The 25,234-nt window shown below is 38.6% G+C and overlaps 2 protein-coding genes and 1 pseudogene across 2 annotated transcripts in view; 2 read left to right on the forward strand and 1 right to left on the reverse strand.

Annotated features, from left to right (window-relative positions):
- Positions 1,199 to 21,784, reverse strand: LOC104717937 (annotated as a pseudogene).
- LOC104717926 (disease resistance protein RPS4-like) lies at positions 8,602 to 13,334 on the forward strand. The gene is made up of 5 exons (XM_010435572.2): positions 8,602 to 9,479; positions 9,569 to 10,703; positions 10,796 to 11,107; positions 11,202 to 12,257; positions 12,337 to 13,334. The coding sequence occupies exons 1-5, from the start codon at positions 8,992 to 8,994 to the stop codon at positions 13,006 to 13,008; spliced, it is 3,663 nt and encodes a 1,220-aa protein (XP_010433874.1). The 5' UTR covers positions 8,602 to 8,991; the 3' UTR covers positions 13,009 to 13,334.
- LOC104748586 (disease resistance protein LAZ5-like) overlaps positions 21,799 to 25,234 on the forward strand; it is a 3,751-nt gene continuing 315 nt past the window's right edge. Inside the window, exons 1-5 of the mRNA XM_010470204.2 lie at positions 21,799 to 22,340; positions 22,426 to 23,563; positions 23,669 to 23,980; positions 24,079 to 25,134; positions 25,216 to 25,229. Of these exons, the coding sequence (XP_010468506.1) occupies positions 21,910 to 22,340; positions 22,426 to 23,563; positions 23,669 to 23,980; positions 24,079 to 25,134; positions 25,216 to 25,229 (2,951 nt within the window). The 5' untranslated portion in view covers positions 21,799 to 21,909. The remainder of the gene's footprint in view (positions 22,341 to 22,425; positions 23,564 to 23,668; positions 23,981 to 24,078; positions 25,135 to 25,215; positions 25,230 to 25,234) is intronic.

Raw genomic sequence — 25,234 nt, forward strand, 5'->3', positions numbered from 1 at the left:
TATTTTAAGCTTTATTAAATTTCTATATTGCTATAATCATTTCTAAAATTTTAGTTAGATTATAGAATAACGTTGGATATTAGATATTAATAATAAAATTATTTAGATTCAACATAAAACGAAAAATTTGTTTCAACGAACAATGATTTGTTGTAGTATAATTAAAAGGTTGCAACAATTCTTTTAAATATATTTTAGTTATTTATAACTAATAAATAATAATTTATGAAGAGTTTATCCAAGTGGTGTGATCTTAAATATTAAATATACCAAAGTGGTAATGGTTCAGTTAAACGGCTAAAATATATATTTTAATATATTAAAATTAATAATTTATGAACATGTATACTTAGAGATTGAATATATGAAATATTACAACGATTCATAAAATATATCCAACTCAATAAATTTCTCAGAGTGATGAGACTTCATTTCTAACAAATTTTCTTTTAACTAATACAAATAAAAAGAAAATTTGAATACAATAATGAGAAGTCATTTATATATAGTTTTTTTAAGATGTGAACATTTGAATAGACACAACTGTTTGTAAGAGACACAACTTTACATTTAACAGATGCAACTTTTTAGAGAGACGCAAACGTTATAATTTTCTGTAAAAAAATAAAATATAAAATATTTTATGAAAAGGTACAACGAAAAATCGCAACTGTTATTGGCATTTATTCATATTGTTATTATTATATAGATTTCTGAATTTTTACGCTTACTTTTAAGATTAAAGTTTAAGAGAAATGTTTTTTACTTTATTAATGCTAATTGATGTGTATTGTGGTAGCCAAAAAGAGATGATCAAAACTTTGTTAGCTTCCTGCAAACGAAGCAACAAAAGACAAAGGATAAAAGAACAATGATATATGAGAAATGTTTTTGGGAAATTGTTGCCCAAACAAAAAAAAATGAAATATGAGAAACAAATTCACACAAACAATGTTTTCTTTTATTTGCAAATGATGAAAGCATATGGTCATATTAGTATGAACTATGAAGTATGGAATTATACGAAGTATGTGTGTTTGTTTGATAAGATATATCATATATGCATATTAGAAAAATATTAAAAAAGAAAGCATATGTTTAACTCAGATATATGCAAAGCATTAGTCAGAGACTTCAATGAAAGTGGCTTTGAACAAGAAACTGTTTTGAGTCTTTGATACCATATATACTTTTTGAATAACTGATTGGAGCAGCAAATAGAAGTTTATACCGATCAGGACACGAGATGTTTACAGAGTTACAACACATGCAGGAACTATACAAGAACCAACTACTGTATAATTACAGTACATTACATTACATGATATGGGATACAAACATACACTATAATTTAACAAAATTACAAAACCTAAAACAAACCTATACACCCAAAACCCCAAGGTCTGACACCTTAATTCCCAGCCCAACACACAGCTTACAAAAGTAACCAACGAATGAGACAGAAACAACCTGAAGATATGTCTCCAGGCAGTTTAGCTCTTGCTACGCAACTCAACCGCCTGTGTCTAAGAATCATATCTCTGAGTCTTCCCAATAATTTTTATGGGGTATTATCTCTCACAACCAATCTGGTCTACACCTGCTCATACAATTAGGACATCAATGTTAGAAGATACAGTTTTTGACTCTAATATACTCACGAAAACAAAAACAAAAGGTTCACCTATATATAGACGGCAACCTGCAAAAATTAGCCTCATCGACGGAGAACCGGAGATGCTTATCCCAAGCCCGATCCAGAGCCCGAGGATGGTAAGGGCCTTCTCACAAATGGATGGTTCAACAGCTCAGCTGCAGTTGGCCGCTCTTCCGGTTTCACTTTGAGACACTTGAGTATGAAATGTCGAGCGTCTAACGATAGAGTATCAGGTAGTTCTGGAAGCGTACCCGTTGCGATCTTATACATAGCACAAAACTGCGCGTTTGAACAAATACTGTCTTTAACTTCTAGTTTCAAATCCCATAAATAATAAGATAAACGTCCAAATTCCCACTATGTCAACATATATCTACTAACTGCAGGTGGAAAAAAAAAAGTCACTTGTTGAGACTGAACCAAATGCATTGTCCATGTTTTTTTAACAGAAGTACAAATTTACAAAATGTTCGTGTATATTTTCAGAAATAGCAGTTGGTGATTTTTATGGGATTTCCCTACTTATATAAAGAACGTTTGAAAATCTTGAAAGACTTACAGTTTCAAAATCGGAGTAGGGAACCTGACCAGTCAACATTTCAAGCACAGTGCACCCAAGGCTCCATATATCAGCTGGACTTCCGTAGCCATCACTATGCGTCGGGTTAAGAACCTGATGAAGTTATTATGTTACTTAGAAACAATTGTACAAGTAAGCCTAACGTACAATGAAAGTGAAATAAATATACATGTCATTTACGTATGATTACTACTTACATAATTTCAGTTATAAACTAAGATAAATAACAGTTAAAACTAGTTCCAGATTAGTCAAAGACCTGAAGAAATTATAAGCGGGGGTTATCGAGCTTATCAAGCCTACATCAGTATATATGAGGGAACATATTTGAGTAACAGTTCAACGATTCAACATTTCTTTTATGATATGTATGTCTTTCATTTTATTTACAATCAAAACAGTGGGAAGAAGTTTAAAATATATAATTACCTCTGGAGCCATCCACAATAGAGTTCCCTTGTGGGACTTAATGTCGATTACCTAAATAACAAAATGTCACAGGTACTAAGTAAGGGGAATAAGCGATGTACCAGGTTATTACTTCAGAGCAAATACGATTAAACATTGATTATTGGAAAAAGAACCTTAGCCAATCCAAAATCTGCAAGTTTAACTGCTCCATTAGCGTCCACCAATACATTTGCACATTTGATGTCCCTTTGTATCATCAAATTAGAAATGTAAGCGACCGAGAAAATACAGGAAATCAAAGGCTTGGTAAAGACATGAACGACAGCTATGAAAAGAGAGGTTACTAGTCTAACCTGTGTATAACACCTCTATCGTGGAGATAATTCAAACCATCAAGAATCTGTCTTGTGTACAAGGAGACTACAGAGTCCTTAAGCTGGTATCTTTGGTAGAGTTTTTGAAGGGATCCTTGGGTTACTAGTTCAAGAAAGATGTAAAAATTCCACTTGTCCTGCAAACAGCAAAATGCGTTTATATTTTATGAGTCAGCTGCAACTGAAAAACAGGAAAGCCAGAAATCATACCTTAGCTGTGCCACGATATCGCACTATATTCTGATGCTGAAGCTGACTAAGTAGTGCAATCCCCTATTTATAAAATGAAAAATGTGGAAAAAGTAAGAAGGATTAGCAAACTGTTTCTAACAGATCAAGGACACAATGTTACATATATTAAAATTTGATGCCGGTAGTAGACCAGGACAGCAGGTATATCTCACCCCCTCGAGTTGTTGAATGCATTCTTGTGTCCGACTTCCCTGATCAAGTAGTGATAGTGAAACTTCCTTGACAGCAAAGAAGTCCCCATCTCTACATTGAACGTAAACATCCATCAAAAAGCATCATGGTCAGTACTAGGCAAAGGCATAAAGGAAAACTCGCTTTGTTAGTATCACTTTGCGCAGCATTTGTGAATTAAGTATCTGACTTTTAAGTTTATCAAACATTAGCAACAAGTAAGACTTACCCTGAAATGCCTTCATACACGGAGCCCAATGATCCTTGTCCCAGAAGTTGACCCTTCTGCCAAGAGGTGATGATAGATCCTTCGGAGGCGTAAACAGACGACGTGTTGGATACTGTCATTGAGGAGTCACCCTTGTTTGTAGTGAATGAGCATCCCTCTGTATCCCTCGACTGGATAAACATAGCTCCCGTCTCTTCCGCTTTCACTTTCTCTTCCATGGCTTCCTCTTCACCACTTGGAGCGAAATGCGTTAGGAAATCCCAAGATGATCCTCGAAGAATAGGGGGATTAAGTACTGGTGGTCTAACCCCCTTAATGCCACGCCTATTCTCTATCGTACTACCAACAACTACTTCCTTATTCGACTCGGAAGGCATCAACTCTGTAAAACTGGCTTTGGGATTGGTAAAAATTGGGAATTTTATGAGGTTCCTGGAGTCTACGAATCGCAGCTCTTCAAGAGCAGTCAGATATGATATGGAGGAGGGTAGTTCTTTAATAGCTGTCCTGCTTAAATCCAAAAACCTTAAGCATTTCATCCTTCTCGACAAGTCTGGAAATCGCTCCAGGCTTGTGCAGCCTGACAGATTTAGAGTTTTAAGATGCTTCAACTTGCAGATGCTTGTTGGAAGATTCTTGAGATGTCTGCTGTTTTCCAGGTCCAGTTTTTCAAGCAATGCCAGGTTCTTAATGGATGACGGGATTTCTTGTATCATAGTTCCACCCATGTACAGTTCTCTCACATTTGGTGAAATCTCCGGGAAATTTTCTAGCTTTATGCAGCCAGAAAGATTAAGAACCTCGAGAGATTCTAAACTAAGCATAGATGGAATACTCTCCAGCTTCGAGCAGTCTTTTAGATTCAGAAAAACAAGCTTCGTGAGATAAGAGATGGACTGGCTAATGCTCAACAAGCTGTTGCAGCCTTCAAGATCAAGCAGCTCAAGATTTGGCGCACTTGAAAGTCTTGGGATTTTAGTTAACTGGTAGGAGTAGCTAAGTGTCATCCTTTTAAGCTTTTCCAGACTCTGCAAAAGAGAGAAAAAAAAATCAGCAACACTTAATGGGTTACTATATTTTGACTAAATTGGTAGTACATAATCTTGAATCTTGCCTTTTTTCCTTTCCAAAGTTTCTTTGTACAACTACTTGACAAGTTAAGCTCTACAAGGTTCTCTGGATTAAAACTCTTCGGCAAGGAGCTTAAAGGATAATGTTCCCAATGGAGAAGCCTTAGCTTGCTTGGCAAATATTCAAGACCTTGAGGGAAATATACTTCATGCTTCTCTTCCACCTTGGAGCAATACAATTTCAACAGTCTAAGGTTACACATCTTCTCGAACACATTGGGAATTGCATCAAATGTAAGATTCGACATGTCTAGGAAAATGCCCTCAATAGCTGATGTGCCCTGAAAACAAAGAGAGAAAAAAAAACAAATTCAGCCATAATTTAGCCGGAACATACTTACAAAACTACATAATAGAGGGACTAAGATGACTTTGACTTACAGTGTCATTTATGAATACATCCCTGATATCTTCTGCATTCCACAACCTGCTGCGGTCTCCTGGCCTGTCAACTGATTCTTGGCGAACCATTTCTCGACCAGTTGCCTGGATAAAACTGAGCATGTCCACCAAGTTGTGTTGTGATATTGTTAACAGTGATTTGTCAACAAGGCCTTTAAATCCGACATGTGCGGAGAAACCACAGCCATCCAACAACATTGCGACATTGTCTTTATCCATCCTATTAAAGAAACATGCAATGTCCAAAAATATATTCCTCTCGTTGTCATCAAGCCCACAACAACTTCTTTCATATATACCTGGAATGTGAATGGGAGATATATTCTGAACTTCTTGTGATAACCTATTCCATTCTCCATCAATACTGCTCAAGAACTGAAGAACCTGCGGATTTCCATTCGAAAATTTGACCAGCTCAAGTGACATTGTCTTGTAAACCTCAGGTGACAAAACAATCTGAGATATCCCATGATTGAGAAGTAGTAGAGATTTAGGAATATCTAATGGCTTGACCTCATAGACATGATCCACTTTACACAGTACGAAAACACGTCTATTTCTGGAGGTCATGATAAGTCTGCTTCCTGGACCAAAAAAGTTAAGCTTCCCAAGAAAGGTTTCAACATCTTTGTAATCATTCACATCATCGAGAATAACAAAGACCCTTTTACGCTGAAGCCGACTCCTCAAGAAACTTGTTTTAATGTCGGATATTCGAATAATATGAGGTTCTATCTCTAAAACTTTAGACAAAAAATCCTCTCTCACAGCATCATGACCTTTTACTTCAACTTGTTTGTGAAGGTCCTTAAGGAAGACAGAAGTCTCATATTGGACAGAGATTCTACGAAAGATCTCTTCAGCAATGGTTGTTTTTCCTATACCAACCGTACCCCATATACCTATGCTGCGAACATCTAGAGACTCAATGCACATAAGTGACAAAATCTCCTCTACCTGCATATCCCTCTCAACCATGTTCACCTTATCACCATAACATAGCACCTTTAAAGTATCTCTTACAATCTCATCTATAAGATTAGATTCAGACCTGCGAGATTTTAAGAATAAAGTAGACAAGACAAACATCAGACGAAAGAGAAGATAGTATATTTAAGTTCTATAGCCTTATTTTGCCAAATAAAAATTCATCCAGTTCTATATTTAGAACCCAGGGACCACGTACTTATCTGTCAATGTGTAGCCAGGCATCTGAGCTATTTCCTTCAACGCAGCCTGCCACCTTTTTGGCTCGTCTTGAAAAAAAAATATGTCATAATTCTTGCTGTTACAGACAAAATCATTTGGTGATAGTCTATAAAAGATCGGATATATCACTAGATTATCTGTATGTTGGCGTTCAAGAATGTGTAAGAGGTTCGAAGGGACATATGTGCTTGTTAATAGTATGATCAAAACCCAACATTGTGGAATTGCATCCCCTTCATTAAGTTCTTCATAGACAGAAATCCCTCTCCTGCAGAGGGAAGCACGAAGATGGCTAATGAAATCATCGTTGCTTATATCTCCTCTTCCGTATCTGATTACGACATCATAGTCTTTAGAGGCGGAAAATGTAACAGAAGTGCTTGGAGGCCCAAAGAAATCACTGAAATCAGTTAATGCTTCATCTACAAACAAGCTCTGAGACCTTGGGAAGCCAATGCTTAATTCAGCGTCTTGCAGATTCTTCGAGGACGTTGGTGGAAAACTTACAAAGTTCGCACTATTCTCTGCGATGACACTATCATGGCTTCTTGATCTAGCTGCTGGAGGGTCATGGTTATGTTTTCCTTCATATGTTGTCACTACAACTTTTGGATCTGTTGCTGCTCTCTCTACATGTTTCCTCATTCCACATCCCATTTTCGTGCACTTATAATAACTCCTACGGGCCAAAAAAAGAGAATATTAACAAGAATTTTTGGAGACATAAAGCTATACTGCTCGACGAGTTCCACCATTCAAAGAGTGTAATAGCAACCTCGGATAAGGACTCCCTTTGAGAACTTTCTGTCCATATTTGCGCCACCTAAATCCATCATCTATAAGATCAACTTCACTCAACGTTTGGACAGTAAATACAGGCTCTCTCACGGTTCTATGTGAAGTAGCAGCAGCTGGTTCCCAATCCTCAACTTCTTTAATTCTGCACATTGATCTATCCACTCAAAAACCCAAAAATAAAGAAAAAAAAAATGGATTATTAATCATCAACAAAGTTTATAACTTTACCTTCTCTTGGTTTCAGGCTCATCTTCAGCAGTATCTCCACTATTGACTTCTTCACTGTCACTTGCTGTTTCCTGTTGCTTATTGGAGCTGAACTGTGATGCTGCCAATCCAGAACTCCTGCGATTGTTATGTATCGAACTCCCACTTAGATTTGTGGTGCTACCTCTTTTTCCTTGCTTAGGAGGTTCGTGATTGTGAGCACCTTTGTAGACGCTTTGCGTTACTTGTCCATCAACAGATCTCTCAACCTTCTTCTTGACAAGGCATCCTGGATGTGTGCACTTGTAATAGCTTCGAGGAAACATTTCGCCTTTAGCACTCTTTTGCCCATACTTCCGCCAGTAATAGCCATCATCAACTCGATTTAGAGGCTCGATGCTAGTTATACCTGAGGTACTACTGTGAGCTAGTACTGAAGAATCTGGAGCTGGGGTAAGGATCTGAGGTTGACCCGATGGAAATGATTGAAACGCTGAGGAAGGAGGATACTCGCTTTGAGGTTGCATATTGACATGGGCTTGAATTCCTTGAACTGCTTGAGCTACAACTTGCTGATATGTCATTCCATATGTTCCCTGCAAAATGTTACATTTGGGTTAAATCAAGTGAAAACAAATCCGAGCACACATGTGTGGAACATGACGAAATAGGTATCGGGTTTACTACATTAGTAGACACATACCTCGAACTTGTCAAGAAACTCAACAGGAGTCTCATCCTTGGGCGGAAGAGTTATTTGGTACCACCTAGGCAAGAAGATATTAAACCCCAAAAGCAAGTCGTCATGGTCCTTGAACAAATCTTTTACTCTTGCTATGATGCCATTGGTGTCATCTCTAGGAAACAACAATGAAACACACAAACAAAAATAACATTTCCTACTGTGAGAATAAATAAAAAGACCAAATAAAAATGGAAGAGAGAAGAAGAAGAGAGCATTTACCGGCTCTGATCATCATAGTCCTTCATGACTTCAAGGAAAGTCTCATATCTCTCTTTATCGTCTTGAAACTTTTCCTTGACAGATTCCAGATAGGCTAAAGCACCTGTTGTTAGCCTTCCAATACTGCATCACCAAAAAGAAAACATATATTTATCTCCAAAGCATGAAAATTCAAATCAGCCTGCAAATTCACATCCCAATCATCACCGAAACTAACCAAGGGGATGATACGGTGGACACCGACGGCGATTGGGAAACCATCAAACCGGTGGAGCTGTTTCGCTTGAATCTCGCGTCAACATCACTACTTGAGCTACTATTATTCCTTTCACCGGAACTTCCAACTCTCTGATAATAATCACTAGTTCCGTCGGCCGCTCCGGTAGACTCTTCCTTCTCCGACATCGATCCCCAAAATTATCAAACAAAAAACTGGAGAAGAGAATATTTAAAAAGTTACTGTTAACTCACAGATCTATTTGTTGACTTCTAGATTTTTTTTTTCTCCAAAAAAAGAATTGTTTTTATCAGAGAAAACCACAAAGCTCTTTGTTTGCTTACCGTTGACTTGAACTGGAAAAATTGCATCAGAGCTTTTTGTTCTCCGATGGAACCATCTCCTCCTCCTTCTTCTTCTTCCTCTTCAGCAGAGTTCGATGTGTTTCTCAGTTTCAGAGGCTTCGACACTCGCAACAACTTCACCGGCCATCTCCAAAAAGCTCTCCGCTTAAGAGGAATCGATTCCTTTATCGACGACAGGCTCCGTCGAGGCGACGATATCACCGCGCTTTTCGATAGAATTGAGAGATCCAAGATCGCGATCATCGTCTTATCCGCGAATTACGCGAACTCCGCGTGGTGCCTCCGTGAGCTAGTGAAGATCCTCGATTGCAGAAACAGAAACCAGCAGCTTGTTGTACCGATCTTCTACAAAGTTGACAAATCCGACGTCGAGAAGCAGAAGAAGAGTTTCGCTGTGCCGTTTAAGTTACCGGAATTGACTTTTCCCGGAGTTACGCCTGAAGAGATCTCGTCGTGGAAAGCTGCTCTTGCCTCAGCATCCAACATTTCCGGTTATGTTGTCAAGGAGATTAGGTAACTAACTTATCACTCTGTTTCCTCTGCCTTTTATTTTTCTTAGAGATGTTTTTGAAGTTTATGTAATTGTGGTTTATGTTGTTTAGCACGTCTGAGGCCAAACTTGTGGATGAGATAGCCGTTGACACATTCAAGAAGCTGAATGATTTGGCTCCGAGTGGGAACGAAGGTCTCGTGGGGGTAGAGTCTCGTCTAAAGAATCTTGAAAAGCTGTTGTCATGGGAGGATTTGGATTCTGTTCATGTAATAGGCATTGTTGGAATGGTTGGGATTGGGAAAACGACTCTTGCAGATTGTTTGTATGGACGTATGCGTGGTCACTTCGACGGTAGCTGCTTTCTTACGAACATACGCGAAAATTCAGGTAGAAGCGGGTTAGAATCTTTGCTGCAGAAACTGTTTTCCACTGTGTTAAATGATAGAGATTTGGAGATTGGAGCTCCTGGAAATGCACATGAGAGGTTTGAGCGCCGGCTTAAGAGCAAAAGGCTGCTTATTGTGCTTGATGATGTGAATGATGAAAAGCAGATCAAGTATCTTATGGGACACTGCAAATGGTATCAAGGAGGAAGTAGAATTATCATTACTACTAGAGACTGTAAACTGGTGGAGACGATCAAAGGCCGCAAATATGTGCTCCCGAAATTGAATGATAGAGAAGCCTTGAAGCTCTTTAGCTTGAATGCGTTTAATGACTCTTGCCCTTCGAAAGGGTTTGAGTGTTTGACAAATATGGTTCTAGATTACGCTAAAGGTCACCCTTTGGCTCTCAAGGTATTAGGATCTGATCTTTGCGAGAGGGATAATTTGTATTGGGAAGCTAAATTGGATAGACTGAAGAGTAGATCACATGGAGATATTTATGAAGTTTTGGAAACAAGCTATGAGGAGCTTAGCGTTGAGCAGAAGAATATATTTCTGGATATTGCATGTTTCTTTAGATCAGAGAATGTGGATTACGTGACAAGCCTTCTCACCAGTCATTGTGTGGATGTGTCTGGCGTGATTAAGGATCTTGTTGACAAATGTCTGATTACTCTTTCTGGTAATCGCATCGAGATGCATGACATGTTGCAGACGATGGGGAAAGAGATTAGTTTAAAAGCAGAAACAATTGGAATAAGAGACTTTAGGTGGCTATCACGACATGGTAACCAGTGTCAGTGGCATATCAGACTATGGGACAGTGAAGATATTTGTGACTTGCTAACCAAAGGCCTGGTAATGACGTATCCTCGTTGATATTATTTTCAGTTTGGTATTATACATTAGCATCTTACTTTGAATTAATACATCTACCACTTGATTGATAGGGAACTGACAAGATAAGAGGGATTTTTCTAGACACATCAAAACTAAGAGCCATGCGTCTAAGTGCCAAAGCTTTCAAAGGGATGTGCAATCTCAAATACTTGAAAATTTATGATTCTCATTGTTCTCGTGGATGTGAAGCAGAAATTAAACTGCACTTGCGAAAGGGGCTTGATTTCCTTCCTAGTGAGCTTACATATCTACATTGGCATGGTTACCCGCTACAGAGTTTTCCATTTGACTTTGACCCGAAGAACCTTGTAGATCTTAAATTGCCACATAGCCAATTAGAAGAAATTTGGGATGATGAAAAGGTATATTTTTGTGTGTAGTTTGATCAGTCATAGGCTAAAGTAAATGCTGATTTGCATCAAAAGCTGACTTGTGGCTGGATTTGTTTTTTCACAGGATGCTGGAAATCTCAAGTGGGTCGACCTTAGTCACTCCCTGAATTTACGTCAGTGTTTGGGTTTGGCTAGTGCTCAGAATCTTCAAAGGTTGAATCTGGAAGGATGTACAGGTTTGAAAAAGTTGCCATCGTCAATGAATTGTTTGGAGAAGCTTATATACTTGAATCTCAGGGATTGCACAAGCCTTAGATGTCTTCCAAAAGGAATCAAAACACAATCCTTGCAAACTCTTATTCTCAGTGGCTGCTCCAGCTTAAAGAAATTCCCATTGATATCGGAAAATGTTGAAGTTCTACTTTTAGATGGCACTGCTATAAAGAGCCTTCCCGAATCCGTTGAAAGCTTGAGAAAGCTTGCCTTGCTGAATCTGAAAAACTGCAAAAAGCTAAAGCATCTTTCTTCTGATCTTTATAAGCTGAAACGTCTTCAAGAGCTAATACTCTCAGGTTGCTCACAACTAGTGGTATTTCCGGAAATTAAGGAAGACATGGAATCTTTGGAGATTTTACTTCTTGATGATACAGCCATCACTGAGATGCCAAAGATGATGCATTTGAGCAATATCAAGACATTTTCACTATGTGGAACAAGCACTCAAGTTTCTGTTAGTATGTTCTTCATGCCACCTACATCGGGCTGCTCTCGGTTAACAGATCTTTACCTCTCAAGATGCAGTCTGTACAAACTCCCAGGTAATATAGGTGGTCTATCCTCATTGCAGTCTTTATGCTTAAGCGGAAACAACATCGAGAATCTTCCAGAAAGCTTCAACCAACTTCACAATCTGAAATGGTTTGATCTTAAGTTTTGCAAAATGCTCAAGTCTCTACCAGTACTCCCACACAACCTGCAGTATCTGGATGCACATGAATGCGAGTCACTTGAAACTTTGGTTAATCCATTGACCTCTTTGACTGTTGGAGAGAGGATCCATTCTATGTTCATCTTTAGCAACTGTTACAAACTGAACCAAGACGCACAAGAGAGTCTCATGGGTCATGCTCGAATCAAAAGTCAGTTGATGGCTAATGCTTCTGCAAAACGCTATTATCGGGTATTCTCTTTTTATCCTTCCCTCTCTCTCTCTTTCGCCATCAAAAATAGAAAGAAAGTTTATTGTCTGTCTTTTGCAGGGTTTCATTCCAGAGCCGTTGGTGGGAATCTGTTATGCAGCGACAGAAATACCTAGCTGGTTCTGCTACCAAAGACTTGGACGTTCACTAGAAATCCCATTGCCTCCACACTGGTGTGACACTAACTTTGTTGGGCTTGCGTTATCTGTAGTTGTCTCATTCAAGGACTATGAAGACAGTGCTAAACGTTTCTCGGTAAAGTGTTGTGGCAAATTCGAGAACCAAGACGGTTCCTTCACAAGTTTTGATTTCACTCTCGCAGGCTGGAACGAACCGTGTGGTTCACTTAGCCACGAACCAAGAAAGCTCACTTCTGACCACGTTTTCATGGGATACAACAGTTGCTTCCACGTCAAGAATCTCCATGGAGAGGGTAACAATTGTTGCTACACAAAGGCTTCGTTCGAATTCTATGTGACGGATGATGAAACAAGGAAGAAGATAGAAGCTTGTGAAGTTATAAAATGTGGGATGAGTTTAGTGTATGTTCATGAAGATGATGATTGTATGTTGCTGAAGAAGACAAATCTGGTTCAGCCGATTTTGAAGACCGAACCAAGTTGTTCATACGATCTTGATGATGTTAGACCCAAGAGAGGACAGTGCCAGTTTGGTGGTTGTGATGAAACCCCAAATTGTAAAAGAACAAAGGAGGAGAAGATCTTGGCGTGATAAAATATCAGTTCTTTTATTGGTATTCTATCAGTAAAATATTGTTTATTCAGCTCTGCAAATTTTTTTCTTGTAAGAAAACAGATGAGTGTAAAAAGAAAAAAGGAGAATTACATGAAATTCCTCTTAAGCTAAAATCATCACTCACGTAAAAAACACATATAAACAAAATAAAGCTTTAGAAGAGCATCATTCCAAAATGCAATTAATGAATATCAGACTACGCAGATTCAAATTTGGTGCTTCTCACATTTCACGCCTAAGCGCATGTCTTGCAAATTCTCTAACTTTACATTGAAGAAATTCATAACACTCTTAGGTGCATCCGTTCCAAAGAGTAGAAGTAGGAAAACTAAGATATCTGCACTTTCTTGAGCCATCCAAATCTATTCCATAGTTTTGAAAACTTCTCTGTGTCAATCTGGCGAAACTCAACCTTAAATCTTAGGCTCCACGCGGTATCAGGCAATCTTACGAGGTTCCTGCAGCCTACAAATCTCAGTTCTTCAAGAGCAGTCATATACGATATGGAGGAGTGTAGCTCTTTAATGGCTGTCCTGCTTAAATCCAGAAACCGTAAGCATTTCATCCTTCTTGACAAGTCTGGAAACCTCTCCAGGCTTATGCAGCCTGATAGATTCAATGTTTCAAGATGCTTTAACTTGCAGATGCTGCTTGGAAGATTCTTGAGATGTTCACTGTTTTCCAGGTCCAGTTTCTCAAGCAATACTAGGTTCTTAACTGATGAAGGTATTTCTTGTATCAAAGTACCACCCATGTACAGTTCTTTAACATTAGGTGAGATCTCCGGAAAATTCTCTAACATTGAGCAGCCAGAAAGATTAAGAACCTCAAGATCTTCTAAATCAACAGTAGATGGAATACTCTGCAGCTTTGAGCAGTTCTTTAGATTCAGAAAAACAAGCTTTTTGAGATAAGAAACGGACTGGCTAATGCTCAACAAGCTGCTACAACCTTCAAGATCAAGAAGCTCAAGATTTGCCGCACTTGAAAGTCTAGGGAGTTTAATTAACTGGTAGGAGTAGCTAAGTCTCATCTTTTTAAGCTTTTCCAGACTCTGCCAAAGAGATAAATAAACATCAGAACCATTTCAGGGTTTAACATATATAATTGAACTGGTAGCACAGAATCTTGAATCTTACCTTTTTTCCTTTCCAAAGTTTTTTTGCAGAGCTACTTGGCAAATTAAGCTCCACAAGATTCCTTGGATTAAAACTCCGCGGCAAAGTGCTTAAAGGATAATATTCCCAGTGGAGAAGTCTTAGCCTGCTTGGCAAATATTTAAGACCTTGGAGTAAAGATACTCTGCTGTTCTCCACCACTTCGGAGTAATAAAATTTTAGCAATCTAAGGTTGCACAATTTCTCGAATATATTGGGATTTGCATCAAATTTTTGCTTTGACATGTCCAAGAAAATGCCTTCAATAGTTGAAGTGCCCTGAAAAAGCAGAGATTAGAAGTCAGCTTCTAGAAAGAAATTAGCAAGAATGAACTTAGAGAGGCTAAAGCTGTGCTGATTTATGACTTACATTATCATATAAAAATACATCCATAATGTCTTCTGGATTCCACAACCTACAGCGTTTTCCTGGCATGTCGGGTGACTCCAGTCGAACAATCTCTCGACCCGTTGCCTGGATAAATCTGTGCATATCAACCAAGTTGTGTGATATGGTTAACAGAGACCTGTCAACAAGGCTTCTAAATCCAACATGTGCGAAGAAACCACAACCATCCAACAACATTGCAACGTCATCTTTATCCATCCTTCTAAAGAAACAGGCAATATCCAAAAATATATTGATCTCGTTTTCCACAAGTCCAAAACAGCTCCTCAATATACGTGGAATGCAAATGGGAGAGGTTTTCAGAACTTCTTGTAATAACTGATCCCATTCCCCGTGAGATCTGCTCTTCAAATATTTAAGAACTTCTGGATTTCCATTAGCAAATTTGACCAGCTCAAGTGACTGCTTCCTGTAATCAGCAGTTGACATTGATATAACACTTTCCAATGTACCACTATCAAGAAGTAACAAAGACGTAGAAGTATCTAATGGCTTGACCTCGTAGATATCATCGATTTTACTTTGCCCGAACACGCCTCTATTTCTAGAGGTTATGATTACTCTGCTTCCTGAACCAAAATAGTTTAGATTCCCGGAAAAGGTTTCAAGATCCCTAAAATCATTTACATCGTCAAGAATAACGAGAACCCTCTTACACTGAAGCCTACTCCTCAAGAAACATGTGGTAATGTTGGAATTCCACATTAGAGAAAGAGATGGTTCGACCTCAAAGAGTTTAGACAGAAATTCCTCTCTAACTGTAACCTGCCCATTTTCTTTTACTTGTTCATGAATGTCCTTCAGGAAGACGCAAGTCTTGTATTTGACAGAGATTCTGCGGAAGACTTTTTCAGCAATGGTCGTCTTTCCTATACCAGCCGTACCCCATATACCTATCTTGCGAACACCTGGGGACTCGATGCATAGTAACGACAAAATCTCATCAACCTGCGTATCCATCCCAATCATTTTCTCCTTATCAATGGAACATAATTCCTTCAAAGCATCTCTAACAATCCCACCTATAAGTTCGGACTCAGATCTGCACCATTTCATAGATAGTCAACATCAAGAAAGAAAAAATTAAAAATGATCATACTGAAGTTAGTTATAATACTAAAATGAGTGTAGACTAGAAAAGATTCTTTTAAACATAAACAAAAGAACAGAAAAAGACTACTCCAGCTTACGTACTCTTTTGTCAATATGTAGTCAGGCGCTTCCTTTAAAACATCACATATTGACCACATTCGCTTGTTTTGGAGGGAATATCTCTCAAGATTCGTCTTGTTACCGATAGAAGATTGTGATAGTCTGTACCACATCTGAGAAACGCCTCGTTCCTTTCTATTCAAAAATATTGAGTATTTGGAAGAGACGTCACCGCTTCTTATGAATTCGATCATAACTCTATATTCTGGAACTTCATCAAATTTGTCAAAAACTGAAATCCCTTTCTGGCAGAGGGAAGCACGAAGATGGCTAATGAAACTGCTGCTTACGTCCTTTTCATTGTATGAGATGAAGACATCACACTCAGACTCAGGTGATGTGTCTGGAGGCAAAACGTTACTTTTATCAGAGGACTCACTTACGGAATCTCGTGGATTATGCTCAAAGATCTGTTTATCCACCTCGGTGAATCTAGTTACGTTTTCATAAGCGTCAAGCTTGAGTTTGTCAATAAGTTCCTGAAAATACGCGCCGACAACAATGCTTATGTCGATAAAATTCCGAGACTGCAAAACTAAAACATAGGCAATTAGGGATTACGGACCTCTTGTTTAAAGGTCAACTCGTTGGAGTTTAGTGTAGTGACCCCATCGAATGAAACTTCTTCTAATTCGTAAAAGTCATTGAAGAGAAAAAAGGCTCCCTGAGCTTGCACTTTGTATGCATAATACTTTCTCTCGTCCTTATGGCAACTCATTGCGTGGGATACAATCGTGTCCAGTGTTTTCTTGGACACCAATGCTCCTAATATCTGAAAACGTATCCCAACAAAATAGAAGAAGTCGTTAAGGAACACTAAAAAGACTTGCACACTTCCATGCCAGGCTACTTATCTATTATGGTTGAATTAGGTTATTCCATCGACACTTAAGAAAAAGCCAAAAACAAAGTCATTGTGTCTATAGTTTTTACCCGGTGGAAGGCGTCCGGATTCATCGCAATACAACGGCGAAGCTCTTGGACAGTATGGATCCCTTCTTCCGCCAAACGCGATGCTTCAACCCCATATTTGGGGATTCCCTCCAGCCTCCAAACCTCATCGTCGCCATATGGAGGTTGTGGCTTGTCAATCCCATAAGCTGCATCATCGAAAACTGTTACGTACAACCTAAACTGTACGGTTCAACATACGAAACTAACATTGGAACTTCTTCTCACATGAAGTTTCTCCTAGATGGTCTTCACACAAAGCAGTTTAGATTGCAGTCAGATAACATACATGGAATACTTTGCCCAAGTATGATTGGTAAATTGGTAACTACAGTTTTAACAATGTAACAAAAAGGAAGATGTCGTTTAGGATGAGTAAATTAAAGCGTAAACAGTATGACTGGAACCACTGTTTAAACAAAACAGTTTATTGGTTGGCGGCAGATATACCTAATAAATCGAAATCACATAAAGTATTCCATGTATGTTATCTGCCTGCAATCTAAACAGTTCTCACATTTTCTTACTGGACCCTCAGTTTCTCACATCGAACGTTTGCCACTAAACNTTCAAAAATATTGAGTATTTGGAAGAGACGTCACCGCTTCTTATGAATTCGATCATAACTCTATATTCTGGAACTTCATCAAATTTGTCAAAAACTGAAATCCCTTTCTGGCAGAGGGAAGCACGAAGATGGCTAATGAAACTGCTGCTTACGTCCTTTTCATTGTATGAGATGAAGACATCACACTCAGACTCAGGTGATGTGTCTGGAGGCAAAACGTTACTTTTATCAGAGGACTCACTTACGGAATCTCGTGGATTATGCTCAAAGATCTGTTTATCCACCTCGGTGAATCTAGTTACGTTTTCATAAGCGTCAAGCTTGAGTTTGTCAATAAGTTCCTGAAAATACGCGCCGACAACAATGCTTATGTCGATAAAATTCCGAGACTGCAAAACTAAAACATAGGCAATTAGGGATTACGGACCTCTTGTTTAAAGGTCAACTCGTTGGAGTTTAGTGTAGTGACCCCATCGAATGAAACTTCTTCTAATTCGTAAAAGTCATTGAAGAGAAAAAAGGCTCCCTGAGCTTGCACTTTGTATGCATAATACTTTCTCTCGTCCTTATGGCAACTCATTGCGTGGGATACAATCGTGTCCAGTGTTTTCTTGGACACCAATGCTCCTAATATCTGAAAACGTATCCCAACAAAATAGAAGAAGTCGTTAAGGAACACTAAAAAGACTTGCACACTTCCATGCCAGGCTACTTATCTATTATGGTTGAATTAGGTTATTCCATCGACACTTAAGAAAAAGCCAAAAACAAAGTCATTGTGTCTATAGTTTTTACCCGGTGGAAGGCGTCCGGATTCATCGCAATACAACGGCGAAGCTCTTGGACAGTATGGATCCCTTCTTCCGCCAAACGCGATGCTTCAACCCCATATTTGGGGATTCCCTCCAGCCTCCAAACCTCATCGTCGCCATATGGAGGTTGTGGCTTGTCAATCCCATAAGCTGCATCATCGAAAACTGTTACGTACAACCTAAACTGTACGGTTCAACATACGAAACTAACATTGGAACTTCTTCTCACATGAAGTTTCTCCTAGATGGTCTTCACACAAAGCAGTTTAGATTGCAGTCAGATAACATACATGGAATACTTTGCCCAAGTATGATTGGTAAATTGGTAACTACAGTTTTAACAATGTAACAAAAAGGAAGATGTCGTTTAGGATGAGTAAATTAAAGCGTAAACAGTATGACTGGAACCACTGTTTAAACAAAACAGTTTATTGGTTGGCGGCAGATATACCTAATAAATCGAAATCACATAAAGTATTCCATGTATGTTATCTGCCTGCAATCTAAACAGTTCTCACATTTTCTTACTGGACCCTCAGTTTCTCACATCGAACGTTTGCCACTAAACTCATATCATCGGCATGGTTAACGTCTTCATGTAAACCAATGATTAGACAGTTAGATAAAATAGAAGCTTTCTTTGAATATAAATCATTCTTCTTTTGCCCAAAAGATTCCAATCTAAAAATATCACAAGATATGAATTCCAAGTGGAAAATTTTCAATAAACACTCCCATTTGCTTATATACCTATAATCTTAAGATATATCCAATAAATATATCTATATATATATAATAAGAGCATTTTTTAGAATTGGAAGTTAACCAAGAAATCTCAGATGATAACAGGAACCAAAAGGTGATACTAAACGTCAAAATCATCTCCAACTATTCGTCAAACGCTTTTTCATACCTAAACTTCAATACCCTGCAAATAGCAACCTGAACCGTGTTAAAATTCAAATTTGTTACCTGAACTATATAAAATATTTTCAATTTCAACATCTGCTCGAACAGTATGAAGTCGGAGTTTAACGGCGTTGAGTCAGACAACTCGTGGCGTCCATGTGGCACTGAGATCAGTGGCGGACCTACGTTGATCTTGGTGGTGGCAGTTGCCCCCAGTAATTATAGAAATATGTAAAAGTTTTACACTAGATTAAATAAGACAAGTGGCAAACTGGTTTGAGTTCACTCTAAAAATGCTCACAGGGGGAGGGTTCGACTCTACCTTAGAGCAATCTGCACCCACCAATATTTTTTACTAGGTCCGCCCCTGACTGAGATTGACTAAAACGATTTCGTTTTGGTCATTTCTTAATAACCACAACACACCCAAGAATGACCAAAACGAAATCGTTTTAGTTAGTCCCAGTGCCACGTGGACGCTACTCAGCACTGTTAAACTCCAACTTAATATTGTTCGAGCAGATGTTGAAGTTGACAACATTTCATATAGTTCAGGTAGCAAATTTGAATTTTAACACGGTTCAGATTGCTATTTGCAGGGTATTGAAGTTTAGGTATAAAAAAGCTTTTGGCAAATAGTTGGGTTGATTTTGACCCGTTTTCTTTATACTATATCTCCCTGTAGTTTAAGGCGAACGTACCACACAGATTCCCAAGTGTTGCAAGCGGAGATCCTGCATCTGTGAAGTAGGAGGCCAGATTGATCCCCGAGTAGTCGTATTTGTTCAAAAAAGGATGTTCCTGAAAAAAAAAAATTTGACCCAAAGGATGGTTTAATACTTGAATGGATAAAACAAAATCTGCAAAAGGGATTATTATAAAACAATAGTTCATTTTTGATCCAGGTGCATAAGGAAACGTTCAACTCGAAAACACTGGTCCATTTTCTCTTTTGATTTTGAGGTGCATAAGGAAACGTTCCTGTTGCACATTCGAGCACTACTAATCCCAAGCTCCATATATCACTTTTATTACCATACATGCTTCCAACAATTCTCTCTGGCTGCAAAAAGGAAAAATTAAGATTCTCAATTTTTAACCGCTGAGAAGGGTTTCAAACTAGTCAATGCTAAACAGACAAACAAGATACTTACAGACATATTATAGTAAGTCCCCACAAATGTGTTTGATAAACCTGCTGTGTTTGTCATAACGGTACTCACACCAAAGTCAGTTATTTTGACTTCTCCACTGTGGTTGATCAACAGATTTGATGGTTTCAACTCACGGTGGATGATATGCCTATCATGATGAAGATAGATCAGTCCTTGGGTCACCTCTATTATCAGATTCAAGAAATCACATCAATCGACCGATACAAGAAAGTATGGTATTTAGTATTTTCCGTGTTGCTTACTTGTCTAAAGATGGCAGAAAGATATGACTCAGGGATGGCTTTAACTGATTTGAGAAAGTCTTCTAGAGATCCTCCGTCCATGTACTCCATAACTAGTGAGATTGCGCCATTGTGGTTAAATGATTGGTACGAGGTAACAAGAAATGGACATTGTGACGATTGAGTTATCTTCAACTCTTGTGCAATTTCCTTAAGGATTTCTTCATTGATGTTTAGTTGAAAGACCTAATTATATAGCATAAGAGTCATGCAAGAGAACAATAAGGAATAAGATTCAGTTGAAAATAGAAAGTGCATAATGAAAAGGCAAGTGAGGAAAACAGGAGCATATACCATTAGAAAAAAGCCCCAGAACTATTTTAAATGGATTTAAAAGAGATTTGTTATGCTTAGAACACATAAAAGAAGAGCAAATTAGCTCATCATATACATAGAATCTGAGGATGGTGAACCAATGAGTACCTTCAAGACAAAAAATTGGCCAGTCCTTTTGTGTTGAACCAACTGAACACGACGGCTTCCTTTTCCAATGACTTTAACGACATCCAAATCCAACAAGCTCAGCTGATCATCAGCTGGCTGAATTGAAGACAGCTGAAAAACACAGTTGCAAGAACAAAAGTAATCAAGAAGACATGAGCTTAAAAATGTGTAAATCCCTGAATTCTCTCTATCCAAAAATACAGTAATGAACTTAAAAAAAAAAAAAAAGATTGTACTATGATCAGATCCACAAACCACATTACATTTCATGCATTCCACCTAACCTAAAACTCAGCAAAATATTTATTCACAGTTACCAAGCCTAACGCAATTTCCAAATTCAGTAAAATCAGTACCNAAAAAAAAAAAAAAAAAAAAAAAAAAAAAAAAAAAAAAAAAAAAAAAAAAAAAAAAAAAAAAAAAAAAGAGGAAGAAGACTAACAACATCAGGCTCCCATTGAGAGATGATTTGAACTCCATCCTTGTTAACTCGCTGATCTTCATCCTTAAATGTACCGCTCTGCGTCGTCCTACAGAGAGACCACAAAACCCTAAGTTCCCCCTCCACAAACACCAAAAACAAAACCACAGACACATATTTCCGCACAAAAACACATCAAATCTATATCCATATAGATCCATGGAGAAATACATAAAAAAATATACAGGAACTTGGTGTTGGATTGCTCGCCAGCAGCTGGAATTGAGAGCTCGTAAAATCCATCTCTGTTCATCGTCTACTTCGCTTCTTCTTCCCTTCTTCAGAGTTTCAATTTCTTTTTCTTTTTTTCTGGGAAGCCATTACTATTAGCAACCGACTAACATTTTCCACCACACAATTTGCGGTAAAAAAAAAAAAAAACTCTTATCCGAGAGTGTGTGAGCTTGGATACAGTAATCTGTAGATTGATTCCGGATCCCAACTAGACAAAAAAATTGCATTCTAAGCTTTTTCTCCCATGGAGTCTCCTCCTGCAAAGTTTGATGTGTTTCTTAGTTTCAGAGGTTCCGACACACGAAAAAACTTCACAGGCCATCTACATGATAAGCTTTCTGGAAAGGGAATCGACTCCTTTATCGACGACAAGCTCTGCCGAGGGGACGACATCGCCGCGCTTTTCGATCGAATCGAGCAATCCAAGATTGCGATCATTGTCTTCTCGAAGAACTTCACAAACTCCACGTGGTGCCTCCGAGAGCTTGTGAAAATCCTCCAGTGTAGGGACATAAACAAACAGGTGGTGATACCTATCTTCTACAATATTGAAAAACCGGATCTGATGAGGATGCTGGTGGGAAACGAGAGATTCACCGACGACGAGATTTCATCGTGGAAAGCTGCGTTGACCACTGCATTCAACATCTCTGGCTATGTTATCAATGATACTAGGTTAGCATTTAACATCTCGGGTTAATGCTCTATTTAGTTTCACTATGATTTGTTTTAACTTAAGCTTCATCTTCATGTTTGATAGCACGTCTGAGGCTGACCTTCTGAATGAAATTGCTTTCGACACGTTAAAGAAGCTGAGTGATTTAGCTCCCGTAGGGAACCATGCCCTGGTAGGAATAGAATCACGTGTGGAGGCTTTAGAAAAGCTATTATCGTGCCATGAGTTGGGTTCTGTTCGCGTCATAGGAATTGTTGGCATGGCTGGTATTGGTAAAAGCGCCCTTGCTGATTGCTTGTACGGACGGTTGCGAGGTCAGTTCGATGGTAGCTGTTTTCTTTCAAAAATCAGTGAAAACCTAGGTCGAAGCGGATTAGAATATTTGCTTGAGAAGCTCTTGTCTACATTGCTAAACGAAAGAAATCTGGAGATTGGAGCTCCTGAAACTGCACATGCGAAATTTGAGAGCCGTCTCAAGAGCAAGAAACTGCTTATTGTGCTTGATGATGTGAATCATGAGAAACAAGTAAGAGATCTTATGGGGCACCGTAAATGGTATCGAGGAGGAAGTAGAATCATCATTACTACTAGAGACTGTAAACTGGTGGAGACGATCCAAGGCCGAAAATATGTGCTCCCGAGATTGAATGATAGAGAAGCCTTGAAGCTCTTTAGCTCGAATGCGTTTGGTGACAGTACTGGGCCTCTAAAAGAGTTTCAGGGTTTGACAAATATGGTTCTTGATTATGCTAAAGGCCACCCTTTGGCTCTTAAGGTTTTAGGATCTGATCTTTGCAAGATGGATAAACAGTTTTGGGAAGCTAGGTTAGAAATACTCAAAAGTAAATCTCATGGAGATATCTACGAAGTTCTTGAAACTAGTTTTGATGAACTTAGCAAAGAGCAGAAAGATATTTTTCTTGATATTGCATGTTTCTTTAGATCAGAGAAGGTGGATTACGTGACAAGCCTTTTGTACAGTCGTGGAACGAATGTGTCTAGCGTGATACAAGAACTCGTTGACAAATGTCTGATTACTGTCGTTGATAATCGCATCGAGATGCATGAGATGTTGCAGACGATGGGAAAGGAGATTAGTACAAAACCAGAACCAATCGGAATAAGAGACTATAGGTGGATATCACAACATCGTCCGCAGCGCGATTGGCATCTCAGACTATGGGATAGTGAAGATATATGTGACCAGCTGACAAAAGACATGGTACGTAGTGGCATATTCTTGGTGATATTATATAGTTTAAAATTTGATGTTATTTTAGCATCTCGCTTTGAACTAACTATTGTATATCTACCACTTGATTGACAGGGTTCTAAAAATATAAGAGGGATCTTTCTTGACACATCAAATCTAGGAGCAATGCGTCTAAGATCCAAAGCCTTCAACGGGATGTACAATCTCAAATACATCAAAATTTATGATTCTCGATGTTCTCGTAGGTGTGAAGTGGATCATAAACTGTACTCTCGAAATGGGTTTGATTTCCTTCCTGATGAACTTACTTATCTACATTGGCATGGATGCCCTCTACAGAGTCTCCCTGAGAACTTTTACCCCAAGTACCTAGTCGACCTTAAGTTGCCATATAGTAAATTAGTAGAGATTTGGGGTGATGACAAGGTATGTATATTCATGTCTAGTTTCACCAGTCATAAGCTAAACTCTTGAATGCTGATTTGTATCAATGATTTGACGTATGGTTGGATCTTCTGTCACAGGATGCTAGAATGCTCAAATGGGTCGACCTCAGTCATTCCTTGGAACTACGCCGGTGTTTGGGTTTGGCAAATGCTCAAAATCTTGAAAGATTGAATCTGGAAGGATGTAAAAGTTTGGAAAAGTTGCCATCATCGATGAATTGTTTGGAAAAGCTTATTTACCTCAATCTCAGGGAATGCACAAGCCTTAGGAGTCTTCCAAAAGAAATAAAAAATCAATCCCTGCAAACTCTTATTCTCAGTGGCTGCTCCAGCTTAAAGAAATGTCCACAAATCTCAGAAAACGTTGAAGTTCTACTTTTAGATGGCACTGCTATAAAGACCCTTCCTGAATCCATTGAAACCTTAGGAAAACTTGTTTTGTTGAATCTGAGGAACTGCAAAAAGCTGAAGCGTCTTTCTTCTGGTCTTTATAAGTTGAACTGTCTACGAGAGCTAATACTTTCAGGCTGCTCACAACTAGAGGTTTTTCCAGAAATCAAGGAAAACATGGAGGCTTTGGAGATTTTACTTCTGGATGATACAGCCATCACTGAGCTGCCAAAGATGATGCATTTGAGCAATATCAAGACATTTTCGCTATGTGGAACAAGCAGTCAAGTTTTTGTTAGTATGTTCTTCATGCTACCAACATTGTGCTGCTCTCGGTTAACAGATCTTTACCTCTCAAGATGCAATCTCTACAAACTCCCAGATAATATTGGTGGTCTATCCTCTCTGCAGTCTTTATGCTTAAGCGGAAACAACATCGAGAATCTTCCAGAGAGCTTCGACCAACTTCAGAATCTGAAATGGTTTGATTTAAAGTATTGCAAATTCCTCAAATCTATACCAGCCCTTCCTCAAAACCTGCAATATCTGGATGCACATGAGTGCGAGTCACTTGAAACTTTGGCAAATCCATTGACACCGTTGAATGTGGGAGAGAGGATCCAGTCTATGTTCATGTTTAGCAATTGTTACAAACTCAACAAAGAAGCACATGAGAGCCTTGTGAGTCATGCTCGAATCAAAAGTCAATTGATGGCTAATGCATCTGTCAAACGTTATTATAGGGTATTGTCTTTTATCCTTCTATCTCCCTAGCTCTCACCATGAAAAGAAATAGTACAAAATCTTATTGTCGGTCTTTTGCAGGGATTCATCCCAGAGCCTC

This window comes from Camelina sativa, chromosome 2 (assembly GCF_000633955.1).
Source record: "Camelina sativa cultivar DH55 chromosome 2, Cs, whole genome shotgun sequence".
Lineage (NCBI taxonomy): Eukaryota > Viridiplantae > Streptophyta > Magnoliopsida > Brassicales > Brassicaceae > Camelina > Camelina sativa.